Source organism: Natator depressus, chromosome 11 (genome assembly GCF_965152275.1).
Source record: "Natator depressus isolate rNatDep1 chromosome 11, rNatDep2.hap1, whole genome shotgun sequence".
Taxonomy (NCBI): Eukaryota; Metazoa; Chordata; order Testudines; family Cheloniidae; genus Natator; species Natator depressus.
In genome coordinates this window covers 64,657,948-64,670,559 of record NC_134244.1, presented here as the reverse complement: position 1 = coordinate 64,670,559, position 12,612 = coordinate 64,657,948, and the positions used below count along the sequence as shown (strand labels likewise).

The 12,612-nt window shown below is 45.8% G+C and overlaps 1 protein-coding gene across 2 annotated transcripts in view; it reads right to left on the bottom strand.

The window, feature by feature from the left end:
• The window catches only part of CPS1 (carbamoyl-phosphate synthase 1), a 153,376-nt gene that overhangs the window by 79,356 nt on the left and 61,408 nt on the right, over positions 1 to 12,612 (bottom strand). For both annotated transcript variants that reach the window (XM_074968096.1, XM_074968097.1), the window contains exons 8-13: positions 10,832 to 10,960; positions 9,351 to 9,457; positions 7,579 to 7,720; positions 5,025 to 5,102; positions 3,305 to 3,403; positions 2,427 to 2,522 (exon numbers count right to left, since the gene is read on the bottom strand). In XM_074968096.1, the coding sequence (XP_074824197.1) occupies positions 2,427 to 2,522; positions 3,305 to 3,403; positions 5,025 to 5,102; positions 7,579 to 7,720; positions 9,351 to 9,457; positions 10,832 to 10,960 (651 nt within the window). The remainder of the gene's footprint in view (positions 1 to 2,426; positions 2,523 to 3,304; positions 3,404 to 5,024; positions 5,103 to 7,578; positions 7,721 to 9,350; positions 9,458 to 10,831; positions 10,961 to 12,612) is intronic.

Sequence of the window (12,612 nt, the reverse complement as noted above, 5' to 3'; positions counted from 1 at the left end):
TTGCGAAGAAAAACTCACTCACCTGCGGTTTCAGAGTAGCAGCCGTGTTAGTCTGTATTCGCAAAAAGAAAAGGAGTACTTGTGGCAGCTTAGAGACTAATAAATTTATTTGAGCATAAGCTTTCGTGAGCTACAGCTCACTTCATCGGATGCATTCAGTGGAAAATACAGTGGGGAGATTTATTCATTCCACTGAATGCATCCAATGAAGTGAGCTGTAGCTCATGAAAGCTTATGCCTAAATAAATTTGTTAGTCTCTAAGTACTAAGTGCCACAAGTACTCCTGTTCTTTTCACTCACCTGAATGTCTGTGAATAATGCCTCGATTCAGCAGCCCTTTCAGCTTAAAGGTAGACATGTGCTTAAGTGAACCGGTGGATTTAAGTGCATGATTAAGCACTTTACGGAGCTAGGGCTTAAATGACTAGAAAGGGTTGCAAAAACGACAGCAATATGGTTCAGTGTGCCTGGTAATGGCAATTGTTACTGATTATTTCTCCAAAAAAATTAATCATTAAAAGTTTGGCAAAGACAAATCTTTAGCCTCACATTTTTTGCTTTTGTTACCTGTCCCCATTTTTCTCCCCCCTACGCGATCTAGCTATCCCCTTGCCAGATGCTGACCAGCTGCCTCATCTTCTGCATACTACTGTAAATCACACTACCAGAAGCAAGGTCAAGGAGAGCAAGTAGTCTGGCTGATTAGCACCAAGATCAGGACAGCTGGCCCATGGTATGGGGAAGAGAGAAAGGGTACTTTGGAAGGGCAAGCTGGCAAGATTTATTGCAAAAAATAATTTTTGGCTCCGAATTAGAACCGTGAGAGAGGACAGAGAAGAAGAAATACGAGATGCCCTCCTTGAGAATTCAGACTGCTATCCGTAGGGCTCTAGGCCGCTCCTCTCCTGATTTGATATGCATTGCTTGAGTATGTAGCCACCATAGACTGGGAGCCAGCAGTGGCAACACACAGGGCAAAGAAAGCACAGAAAATACACTGTTCTCCACATTTGGAATTCAGTTCTCAGCTACACCAAGTTTAAACCCGATGCAGCGTGTGCGTGTGTGTGTGTGTTTGAGTTTGAGAGAGAGAGAGAGAGAGAAAATGTTGGGGGGGAAGGTAGCTCTAAGCCACCATTCCTTTCCCCTGATCTTCGGCCAGCTATCTTACCTTAAAGCAGCCTCACAGCTGCTCTAAGTTACCCAGTCTGCAGCCAGCTGTGATTGTGGCAGAGTGCCATGAGCTTTCTCTTCATACAACCCCATGTGGAGCAGGTGATGGGGGCACAGGGCTGCAGAGCTGATTTTGCACTACCCAGTGATGACCCTGTTTCAAGAGCAATCCTCAGCTGCCCCTTTGGGGTCATTTTTCAACAGCTTTGCTATGAACAGTGCAAAGCTGCCAGAGCTGGGGTTGAGCCTTTATGCTGTAAACTAAAACACACATTAGTATGTTCCCTCTAGCTCTGCATATGAAACGCCCAACAAGCATGTACCAGTCAGGATTCTGGTGATGCAAATCCCTAATTCACAAGCATCCACAGGGTGTTTTACTTGTGCAATTTAGGCACACAGAGACGTGCACAGACACTTTTTCTGACTCTTGAAAATGTGGTGCGATACGTGTTAGAAAGGAGACACCAACAGGTAGTACCAACATGCCTGCTCGTTAATCTTATTGGGCAAAATTCATCCCTGGAGAAATCCCTTTGACAGTGGAGTTGCCCCATGGATAAATATGGAACATCTGGCTTTTAAAAACCTATTTTATCTCATTTATAATAAATAATAGCCTGTTGGGGAGAGCTGACTGGATAGCGCACAAAGAAAATTCACACGTATTTTCACCAGCAAACATAGCTTGTGCATGTCACTATTAATAGTGGGGTCATACCATTCATTTCCCATCAGCATTTTGGTGACTGGCACTTTCTCTATGAAAACATTCATGGAATCACAAATGTTTCACTAATTTTAGCGCAGATATTTATTCATCTGACAGTTCATTTCAGAAGTAAGTGCACTAATTACCATTCATTACTCTCCTGCTGATGAAGTTTCAGTCATCCAATCAGGGAACAGAAGCAACACCATTAGACAGAGTTCAATGGTCAAGGGGACATAGTCAAAGAGAATAGATCACAACAATACAAAGGCTGAAATTCAAAGTCAAGCTATTTCCATAAGCTGGTTGGTGAGTAGTTATGAATAAAGTAACACAGATCAGTTGGTCAGTAATTCATAAACAGAAATAAGGGCTAAATTTACCAATTAATTTATTCTCCCCAAATAATTCAACCAGCTCTACTGCTCAGTAACTTACATAAATCTGCAGCTTTCGACTAGGGTGGAATAAATAATCAGGTTAGCTGCAACAAGGAAAAGCAGATTAACTTCTGTTAATGTACCTGGAGCCTTCTCTTACCTTCATGGCCTTAACAGCCTGTGACCCAGAGTAATCGAATTCCCCCGCCTGACCAATTGACAGACCTCCAGATCCTAGGATGAGAACTTTGGAAACCTAAAAGTCAACAATATAAAATGATTAGAATGATTTCACAACAGGTGCAAAGGAGGGGAGTTAAACTGGGGTGAAGGGAAACTATGCAGTGTGGAATGGCCTTGAATCATGAAAAACTAGGTCAAAGAGAGAAGAAAAGCCAGCTTCAGAAAACCTGCAGCTTTCCGTCCAACTTTCCAAAAAAAAATTTATTGAACCCATATCGTGCACAGGCGGGTAAAGAAATGGAGGCAACTGATGTTTTACACAAAATATACAGTAAACGTACTGATTGTTTAATTTATTTATAGACAGCCAGGCTTCACTTTGGCTTCCCACATCTCTGTGTTGTATTTTTTATTCAGCTGCATTCTGAAGGCACAATTCACCATGCAACTCGGCTCATGCTAAGAATTCCAAACTTCTTCTCTAGCAATACAGCTTCAGCTTGATGCTGTCAACCAAATCTCATAGCTGGATACGACTGCATGAGGTGCCATGAAATACAGAGATCACCATAACAAGCATAGATTCTGCTCTGGAGAACATACAAAAACATACACAAACCTCCATGTTTCAAAACTTCCACGAAAGAACAGAGAGTTAATAAAATAATGAGAGAGAGAGAGAAATCCAGTGGTTATAATGAGAAGAAATTAAATCTTAATGTAGCTTTTGTAAGGGAATCTTGTACTTCAGTTTCACAGGTAATATTTTATGCTGCATTCTCTCCATCTGATTCAATACAAGTTATAGCTGGTGTATGACTGACAGCTAAAAATAAAGAACATTAATATACTGACCTCAAGTCTAGAAGCTACAGCTGTGGACTTGGGCAGCACTGAGGCAACAGTTGTACCTTTTCCCCTCTTGATCAGCGAAATGAATGAATCGAACAGGAACTGGTAAAGGTAAACACATGTATTTTAGTGCCCAACCAGGACTAAATAAATACGAATGAAAGACAGAAAAACCAGGTCTGCTATGGGTCAATCCACTGCTGATGTAAGTCAGAATAGCTCCATTAACTTCAGATGACTTTGACTTACACCAACCAAGAATCTGGCCCCATATTTCTAATTTCCATAATGATCTTTGGCGTAATGCCATATTCAAGGAAGCAAGATGGTATCGGGGGGAGAATAGGGAGAGAAGGCCTACAGAACCCATTCAAAAAGAAAAGGAGGACTTGTGTCAAAGGCTGACTTTCAATAGATCGCAGCGAGGTAGCTGCTCTGCTATGCACGAAACCCTGACCCAGAATCAGGTCGTCTACGAATGATTTAGCACCAGGTTCCCCACGAACGTGCGGTGCGCAAGGGGTGAGAGGCGTCAAGTCCTCCTTTTCTTTTTGCGGATACAGACTAACACGGCTGCTACTCAGAACCCATTCATTCACTCATACCCATCCCTCCCCAACACACATACTTTACTTGTACATGGGTGATAACACGTACAAGGGAAGAATGAATGTTAAAAGTTAGAAATCAGAATATTGTACTCTTAACCAGATCAGCGGAGCTATACTGATTTACACCAGCTTTGGATCTGATTGGGCACAGTGCGCCTTCAAGGACACTCTAAATCTGTCAGCATATGCAGTATACTACAGTATTCAAAGACTGGACCTGCACAAGGGGTTACAAGGACAATTCTGGGGTGGTTTTCAGTTCTTTTCAATTCACGGATCACTCAGACAGGTAAGAATTTTTACCAAGAGATTCACTTATATATTTAATCAACAATATCAAATTACAATTAAAATCAAATCAATTCCAACTACTTCTGCTTCTTTTCCCAAGAAATACTCAATAATAGATTTATGTTCAGACATGCCCTCTCCTTGCACCACTGCCTGCAACTGCTGCTTTGGCATTCACTGAGACTACACAACCAGTTGCTATCGGAATTTGCATGAAGTCACAGATGGGGGATTAACGTTTCATTTCAGTGAGGAGAACAAGAAAGAGTGAGTGTGAATCCATTTATATAACTCTACAGTTACAAAATACGAAATTGGAACTAAAATGTATGAGAAAGTTAATGGGGTTTATTCAAAAAAAGCATCTGGGTTTCTTTTTTTTTAAATAAAACAGAAAATTTTCTTTTACAACCATCTCAGGTAAAAGGGGTATGGGTCCCGTCCTGCAAAGATTTAAGCCCATGAGAAACTTTCTGCACGCGAGTAATCCCATCAATGAGAATGAAGTCACTCAAGGACGCAAAGCACATGAGATTGATTTCTGCTACTTGTGTTAATGGAGTCACTCAGGAGCCTGACCCAAAGCCTACTGAAGGCAATGGCAGTCTTTCCACTGATTTCAATTAGCTTTGAATCAGACCAAATGCAGGCAAGTCTATGCAGGACTGGGATCTTGGTTAGGGTCCTGACATTTCCGAAAACAGGACCTAGGAACGTCACTGCATCAAGATTGTCAGGGCTCTTCCATTAGCTGCTCTATACTCTACATGCATTCCTTCAGCCACCCCCAAAGCAACCCTGAATCAGTCTCTGTACAGTACCTCTGTGTCTGTTGGCCCCGCACTGGCCTCCGGGTTAAATTGTGCTGTGAAAATTGGTTTGGTCTCATGCATAATTCCCTGCAGGGATAAAAGAGATTGCCTTAGACAACAACATCCTGGTAATGAGGGGGATAGAGGAGGGCTACTGCTTGCAACCCTGTAGGCACTGAAGGGCAAGGGGCTGGTATGCTTTTTGAGGCCTTTGAGTTGAAACTTATTTCATTCCAAGTCTTCACAGAGTGTTTTATCCATTAAAGCATTGAGCCATTCACCATTTTACCGGCAATACAGTACCCATGTAACCTACTGGATTGTGCACTACTGAACAGCGAATGCTTTGAACAGCGCTACTGATTGCCAAGCACTTACCAGAGAAGATATGCTAGTCTCCTTCCAGATGCCAACATTGGAGCAGGTGGTGGGGGGGGATACATTGGAGCAGGCTGGGAGGAGGGGACACACAGCAGTAAAAGGTCACCCTGGAGAGGGCTGAAGTAGAATGACTACTTCTACTGCTCTGATTTCATATCAGTACTGCTCAAAACACTGGGCCAAATACATCCCTGCTCTAACTCCACCGAGGTCGGTAGTTTCATTATTCTAGGGTTGGACATGGCACCGTGTCTGTAATTCAACACTGTGAGGCAAATTATGGATGCTGCAGCAGCGGGCACAGGTTGTCTCTTCCCAGGGCAATTGTCAGGAGATGACAAGTGGGAACACTCTGCCAGGCCAAGGACAGCTGGAGAGTTGCCTGAGCTGGGTTTTCAGCAGCTGCTGGCAGTTCCAAGCAAGCTGCAGCAGGAGGCACCAGACCTCTCTCATGAATGGCATGACACAGGCTGCAGCTTGTCCCTGGGACAACAAATGAGAGAGGTCTGAAGGAGTAATTGCTGCATCATGAGAAGGTGACCATGTCAGGTAGAAGATGAGAAGCCCTGGCCGCCGAGAGGGCCCACTGCAGGCTCCACCTCCACTCCCCTGAGGAAGGGCCAAAGTAGGCCTCAGTGAAGGTGTGCTGGGTGGGAGCAGGGATGAGAGATGTGGTTGAGAGCGGAGGGAGACAAAGGGAGAGAGCCTGGGATGGTGGCGAGGGTGGAAGCGAGAGATGGGCTGTTGGCTGGGGGCCTTCGTATAGCTACCATAAAGTACAGAATTCACAATTAGTTAATTATTGTGCGAGCTATACCCTACGTCTGGTCACAGAATACCATGAGCTGGCTACAGTGTCCCTGAATGTATTAGTTATTTTTATTTAGTCTACATATGTCTTTTCCAAATTTTTATTCCATGGCTTGATTATAAATATTTGGTATCTGCATTGGTTTGCTCAGCTGGGACTGGCCAGATCGGTCACACGGTTTCATTTCTCTTCCCTGAACAGAAGAGAACACAACTTACACGTGGGGTTATCAAATTCAGTTTCTGTGAATGTTTTCAGAATGTGGGCTAACATCGTGTGGCTCTTCGTCCCCTTCTAATGGCTACACCACGTATAGCTGTTTATGAGTCTGCTACTGCGTCTAGTATAACAGACCTGGTTCTTTAGATCAAGCAATAGGGTCTCGTGTTTTTTAGATGCAGAGGTTGTAAGTTTACCCCCCACAGATGACCCAGCCCGGGGCATCATTCTTGCTCATCTGACTCTGAATTTTGCTTTCCACAAATATTTTTGCCAGCCAAGTTTAACTGCTCCAATCTTCATATAAAGTGAACACAAAACGGGGTGTGCGAATGAGGCCAAAGCTAACTAATTTCAACACTGAAGCAAACGGTGGTGGGAATTTTTTTCTCCACTATTTGTCCAGCTCTACTCAGAACTGTAGCCAACACCAGCTGGCAAACAAACTTCTGCTAACAGTGTCTTCCAGAAAAGGATTTTGAACACACACTAGTACAGTACAGCAGTTTCCAACCTATCAAGTTTGATGTGGGGTGGGAGCAAAGAGCTAGTACAAGGGGATAGGGAGGTATCCACCCACGCGAAATGTTTTTTTCTAAACAGCTACTCTCAAGCAGCATTTCTATGAGTCTCAAGAATAACACAGGCTTACAGAAGGCAGCCTTGGTTAGTGGATAGGGCACCGAACTGGGACTCAGGAGGCCTGGTTCCTATTTCTGTTTGTCCACAGACTTACTGTGTGACCCAGGACAAGTCATTGCTCTCTGTGCCGCTGCTTCCCCTCCCACACTTTGTCTATTAAGGCTGTAAGCTCGTTGGGGCAGAGATTGTGTCCGTACAGCACACTGGGCACCTCAAGAGGTGGGAAGGGATCATTGCACTGATTCTGCAGCTTGCTTAGCTGGCCAAGTGGTCACCCACAGGTCACAGTAACCGATTCGGCTGACAAAGCAGTGCCACCAAATAAAGGTAATTATCAGATAATGAAACAGAGAGAAAAGATTTCTTAGGGAACAACTGGTCGTGATGGATAACCTGCAATGCTGTTCCTGCAGATAAAGCAGGCTTGAGTGATGCAAGTGAGTGAAATAAATGACCATCTTCCCCGTCTCACCCATTGCGTGAGCAGGTTTCTGGAGAGAGAGTGTTTACCTCATTTGTCTGATCGTTGACATTCACAAAAAGAGGTTTCCAGCCAGCAGGAAGGGTGTTGCTGTCAAGTGCATAGCCATGGTTCTGTGCAGTAATGAAAGCTTGTCCGTTCAATAGGTTAATAACTGGCTGATTCTGACCTCTAAGAAAAGAGAGGGGGAAAGGACAGAGGCAGAGATGTGGGTGATGGAGGGAACGGAGCATCAAGGGCAAGAGGAGAATATCACAGTAATGCATGGCAGTTAGCAAAAGCAAAGTACTGACCATTCCAATTACGCACCTGCAGAATGACACAGATACTTTATCTCCCCAACACAAATTAATTTAGAAGGTCTGGCTGGGGGAGGGTGTTACAGCTAAGCAATAGCAGCTATTCGATTTCTATAGTCAGTATCACAACCACAATGATCAAGAAATCAAATTCGAACAGTGATATTCTTTAGCAGCATTGGACCAACTCATACAAACACTTTCTAACCTGCCTTGAAATGAACAATTGATTTAGGGGAACAAGGTCAATTGCTGGAACGAATAAATAAAGTTACTGCTATCCAGGTTACGATGGAGTCATATCAGTGTGCAGGCTGAGAGAGAGGCCTGCTGAGAAGTATGGTGGAGATAGCGCACAGAAGACAGTATCCAAAGGAGCATCGGTACTTACAAGCCAAATGTATCTGTCAGTGGTAAAATTTCATCATGTGTCCGGAGTCAGATTTGTGATCTGAGCAATACACTGAGCAGAGATATCCCATTGCAGCTGCAATCAGCTTCCAGCAGGAGCAATGGAGGGTGTACCAATGTTATCTTCGAAGGTGGTCACACCTGCTCCAGCTCTGATCTCTTGGGCACACAATGCCCAGTGTAAAAGTGCCATGGCTGGCCTGCTGTATGCAGTGATGAGCTGCCAAAATCTTAACAACCGGTTCCCTCCTCACCCCACGAGGGGGTCGTAGCCCACTCCCGCCCCGCCGGGGACTCCTGCCCCATCCAACCCCCTGCGTTCCTTGATGCCCCACCCCTGGACCCCTGCCCCATCCACCCCCCTCCCCTGTCCCCTGACTGCCCCCAGAACTGGGTAGGAGGGTCTCATGGGCCACTGTAGTGGGTGCCCACCCCACCCCTAAGAGCCAGAGGCACCTGCCGGGGGGCGAGGTGGGGAGTCCCAGCAGTGCTTACCTGGGGCAGCTCCCAGGAAGCATCCGGCAGGTCCCTCTGGCTCCTAGGGGTGGGGGAGTGTAGCTGGGGGGGGAGCAGGGGGAGCAGCCGCTCCCCCCACTGATCACATCAAAAGTGGCGCCTTAGGTGCCGACTCCATGGGTGCTCCAGGGCAGCTCCCCGCCCCGCGCCCGGCCCCAGCTCATCTCACCTCCGCCTCCTCCCCTGAACGCACTGCCCCGCTCTGCTTCTCCGCCCCCGCCCCGGCTTCCCGCGTATCAGCTGTTTGGCGGGAAGCCTGGGAGGGCTGAGAAGCAGGCGGCGACTTTGCGCTGAGGCCCAGGGAGGCGGAGGCAAGCTGGGATGGGGAGCAGTTCCCCTGCGCCCCCTCCTCCCTCCGGGTTACCTGCTGCGGTGTGGGTGGCCCTCCTCGCACAACCCCACCCCAGCTCACCTCCGCCTCCCTGGGCCTGAGCGCAAAGCCGCCGCCTGCTTCTCAGCCTGCCCCGGCTTCCCGCGCAAAAGGCAAAATGTTGAAGGCAAAATGTTGATGTATTGGGTTCTTTGCTGTCCTGAGGCGTGTGTTCAGATTCTGTAAAGCAGCAGTGTCTTCATACCTGTTGGCCATGGGCATCTTGTGGGATGTAGCTCCAGCTGCTATACCGGTGACCAGATTCCCCATGCTGACTCCAAACAATGGCTCCTTGCGATCACTCTTCAAGACCTAGGCGGAGATAGTTTTCATTAACCCGACTGTGAGATCCATGGGAACAGTGAATCTCCAAGTTCAGCAATAACGCAAACTAGTCATATTCTTTACGCATTTAAATGCAATGTTTTCAGTTAGGATTTAATTTGTCTTGACAGATTCCATACAAAAATGAGCTAGTCGCTTTGCTGCCAGGGTAGTGTTTCTTATACACTGCTAATGCCCAGGTGGAAATTCAGAGTGCCCAGCACACATGCACAGCTAGGGGCCAATGCTCCGCCCACCATCACATCCCTCGTCCAAGTGTTTTGAGGTCACTCCATATGGTGGAACTGGTGTGGTGCTGCTGGGCAAGATCTGGGGAGGCCACTCAGTGAGTGTCTTTGTTCCTGGTCAAAGTGGTAGTGACCTTGGAGGTTTTTTGCCTTCCTCTACAGCGTGTGGTGTGGGCAACATGCCAAGAATATGTGGGTGTATCTGACTTAATCATTTCCCTGGGGTCTTGGGCAATGGAGCACCTTGATCCCTCCTATTCTCTGCCCGTGGCGCAAAACAGTCTACTCTCCTGTGGGCTGTCCTACCGTAGTCTAATTCCAGCTGTTGGGTTTAGCACAGGGTATGGGGTGCTGTTGGTGGCTTGTGACATACAGGAGGCCAAACTAGATGATCTGGTGGTCCCTTCTAACCTTACGCTCTATAACTCTATGACTACGGGTAGTGGATGCATGGCTCTGCAGATCTGCTGAGATTGCTCCCTGAGAAGCAAGGAAACATGCCCCCCAGAAGCAACTACAGTCTCAGAGCAGGGGCAGCCACAGCCAAGCAGAAGCTCTGTGGCCTCTCTACAGCATCTGCAGGTGTGATTCCTTCTCTCCTTTGCTCCAAAAGAAAACCCCAGTGCCCAGAGCTGTGTCTCAGGCTGTTTTCCTGGGCCACAGGGAATGAGCAGTGGGATCGCGCATCACTGGAACTGAGATGCTCCAGCCATTTGTAAGTTACATAATTTAGAAGAGAAGGGCATATTTCTCAGGACAACCATACTGCTCCATAATGTACACGTTTGCCTTGCTTGACTTCAACAGAGACATGCACTGACTCATTAGAGTATTCTGCAAGACACCACCAGTTCTTCTTCAGCACCCATAACTGTGCTAAAGGCCTTACAACCCTATGACTAGGCAGATCCTTGGCCCAGAGCTAACAGTCAAACTAGACACAAGACAGGGATATATCCTACTAGCAAAATGACTGAAGTGAACTTGGGCATACGACTCGTAAGCTCCATGATCATTCATTTTTCAAATACATGATCTGCTCAGAAAAGACTGAGTCCTCTTAAAGGAACCATCAGGTCATCACCGGCAAGCGACCCCAGTGCACACGCTGTACCTTCTTAAGATTCTGAATCAGCTCCTGTGCCTGCATCGGATCCCCCGGGCCGCCGGAAAGAAAAAGCCCATCATACTCCATCCTGGTGAAATCATGATTCCATGGGACCAAATGCACCTCCGCACCTCGCTGGCAGAGAAGCAAAAGAGGAAGGAGGAAAATGCTTTAAGTCAACTTAGCCTCTTACAGGGCGAGTTCATTCTAACTGCTCCCTTATGGCCCAGCAGACATATTCCACCAAAACCAATCCTGCATGCCAATATATAGACTCTCTTTGGTAAATCTCTACCTTTAGGGATGTATTTAACAGTGTAACAAGCTTGTGGCCACTGAGGACTTCATAGTTGTCACTGAGCTGTTCACCACGACATTAAAGTCTTCACAGTGACAGCACGAATAGCGCATGAAACCTATTAACCTAAAAGCACAGGATCCCAGCTCTTTACCAAAAGGAGGCAGGTTAGACCCTGATTCAGTAGAGACAGGCGTGGCAAAATTCAATTTTGTAATCATTTTGATGGATAGTCTAGATGTTTATTTTTAAGCATTTTTTATTTTTATCAATTTAAAGTTTCACATTTGCAGGAATTATGTGAGGTTCAGGCACTGGTGAGGAATCAGACGATGATTTAATGATTGTAGATGCTGAGATTCAAAGGATAATATTTTGTAACTGTTAAAACACAAATGGTCAACAGCACATGTCAACATAGACAAAGTAAATATCCTTAAAACCAAACCCTAATAAGTTCTCAAGCCGCATTTCTCTTCCTTTGCCTAGCTGGAAATGTTGATTGTTATCTCCGGAAATCTGTTTTGTCAGTTTGTGTACATATGGTGAAACCGACATTTACTGGCATGTATGGATAAAAATCTAATCCTTGAAAGCCTAAGTAAGTAACTTGGGCACAGATGCTCAAAGGTATTTAGGCGCCTAACTCCCACTGAAGTTAAGAATCTGGTCCTTAGGCACAGGCTTTACTTTACATCTGTGAATAGTCCAATTGACTTTTCTTGGCTCCCAGGCGACGGGCCCACACTGGAGCTTCAAGTGAAGCACATCTTTAGTGTTTTGCTGAATTGCAGTCAAAGTTACTTGCCCAAGGCTATCCAGTATGTAAGTGGCAATACCAGGAATAAAACCCAGGAGTCTTGTTGTATAGTTTTCTGCTTTTAATGCTCAGTTACACTCCTTCCGTTAATACTAGTTCAATGGACTTCTCTTTGACCACACATATGTTGTGCGTGTCATCCAGAGAAAACAGTGCAAGGATCGGTTACAATTCGATCTTGGATTTGTGCTGCTTAGGCAACTCTAGATGGCTTTTGCTGGGCTGACTTTCCCTACTACCATACTGCTTCCTAAACCCTTTTCCATTGGAAATGCTCCCATCTTCTCTCTTTAGCTTCACCGACCTTTTGCTATACCCTCTGTGAAGTCCAAACAGTTTCCTTTGGCCCAATCATTTAAAATGGGGAAAACAGTCATGAGGCTATCAAATATTAGGTGCAAACTGTAAGCAAAAACGGCTGCATGATGCAATGCAAAGCATGCTTTCTGTTACAGCCTTAATGTTTGCATTAGCAGAGAATGATTTTGGACATCAGGAAACCCAGTTCCTTCAGAGAACAGAAGGCCACCAACTTAGCTCCTTCTGCTGAGAAACAAGACGAAGGGCTAGTGTGGCATAAAGGCCGATATCTCAATTATGAGAAAGTCTGCCAAGAAAAAAAGCATTAGTGCAGAGTTTTCTGCTTTAAATAATTTTTTGCAATGCAGG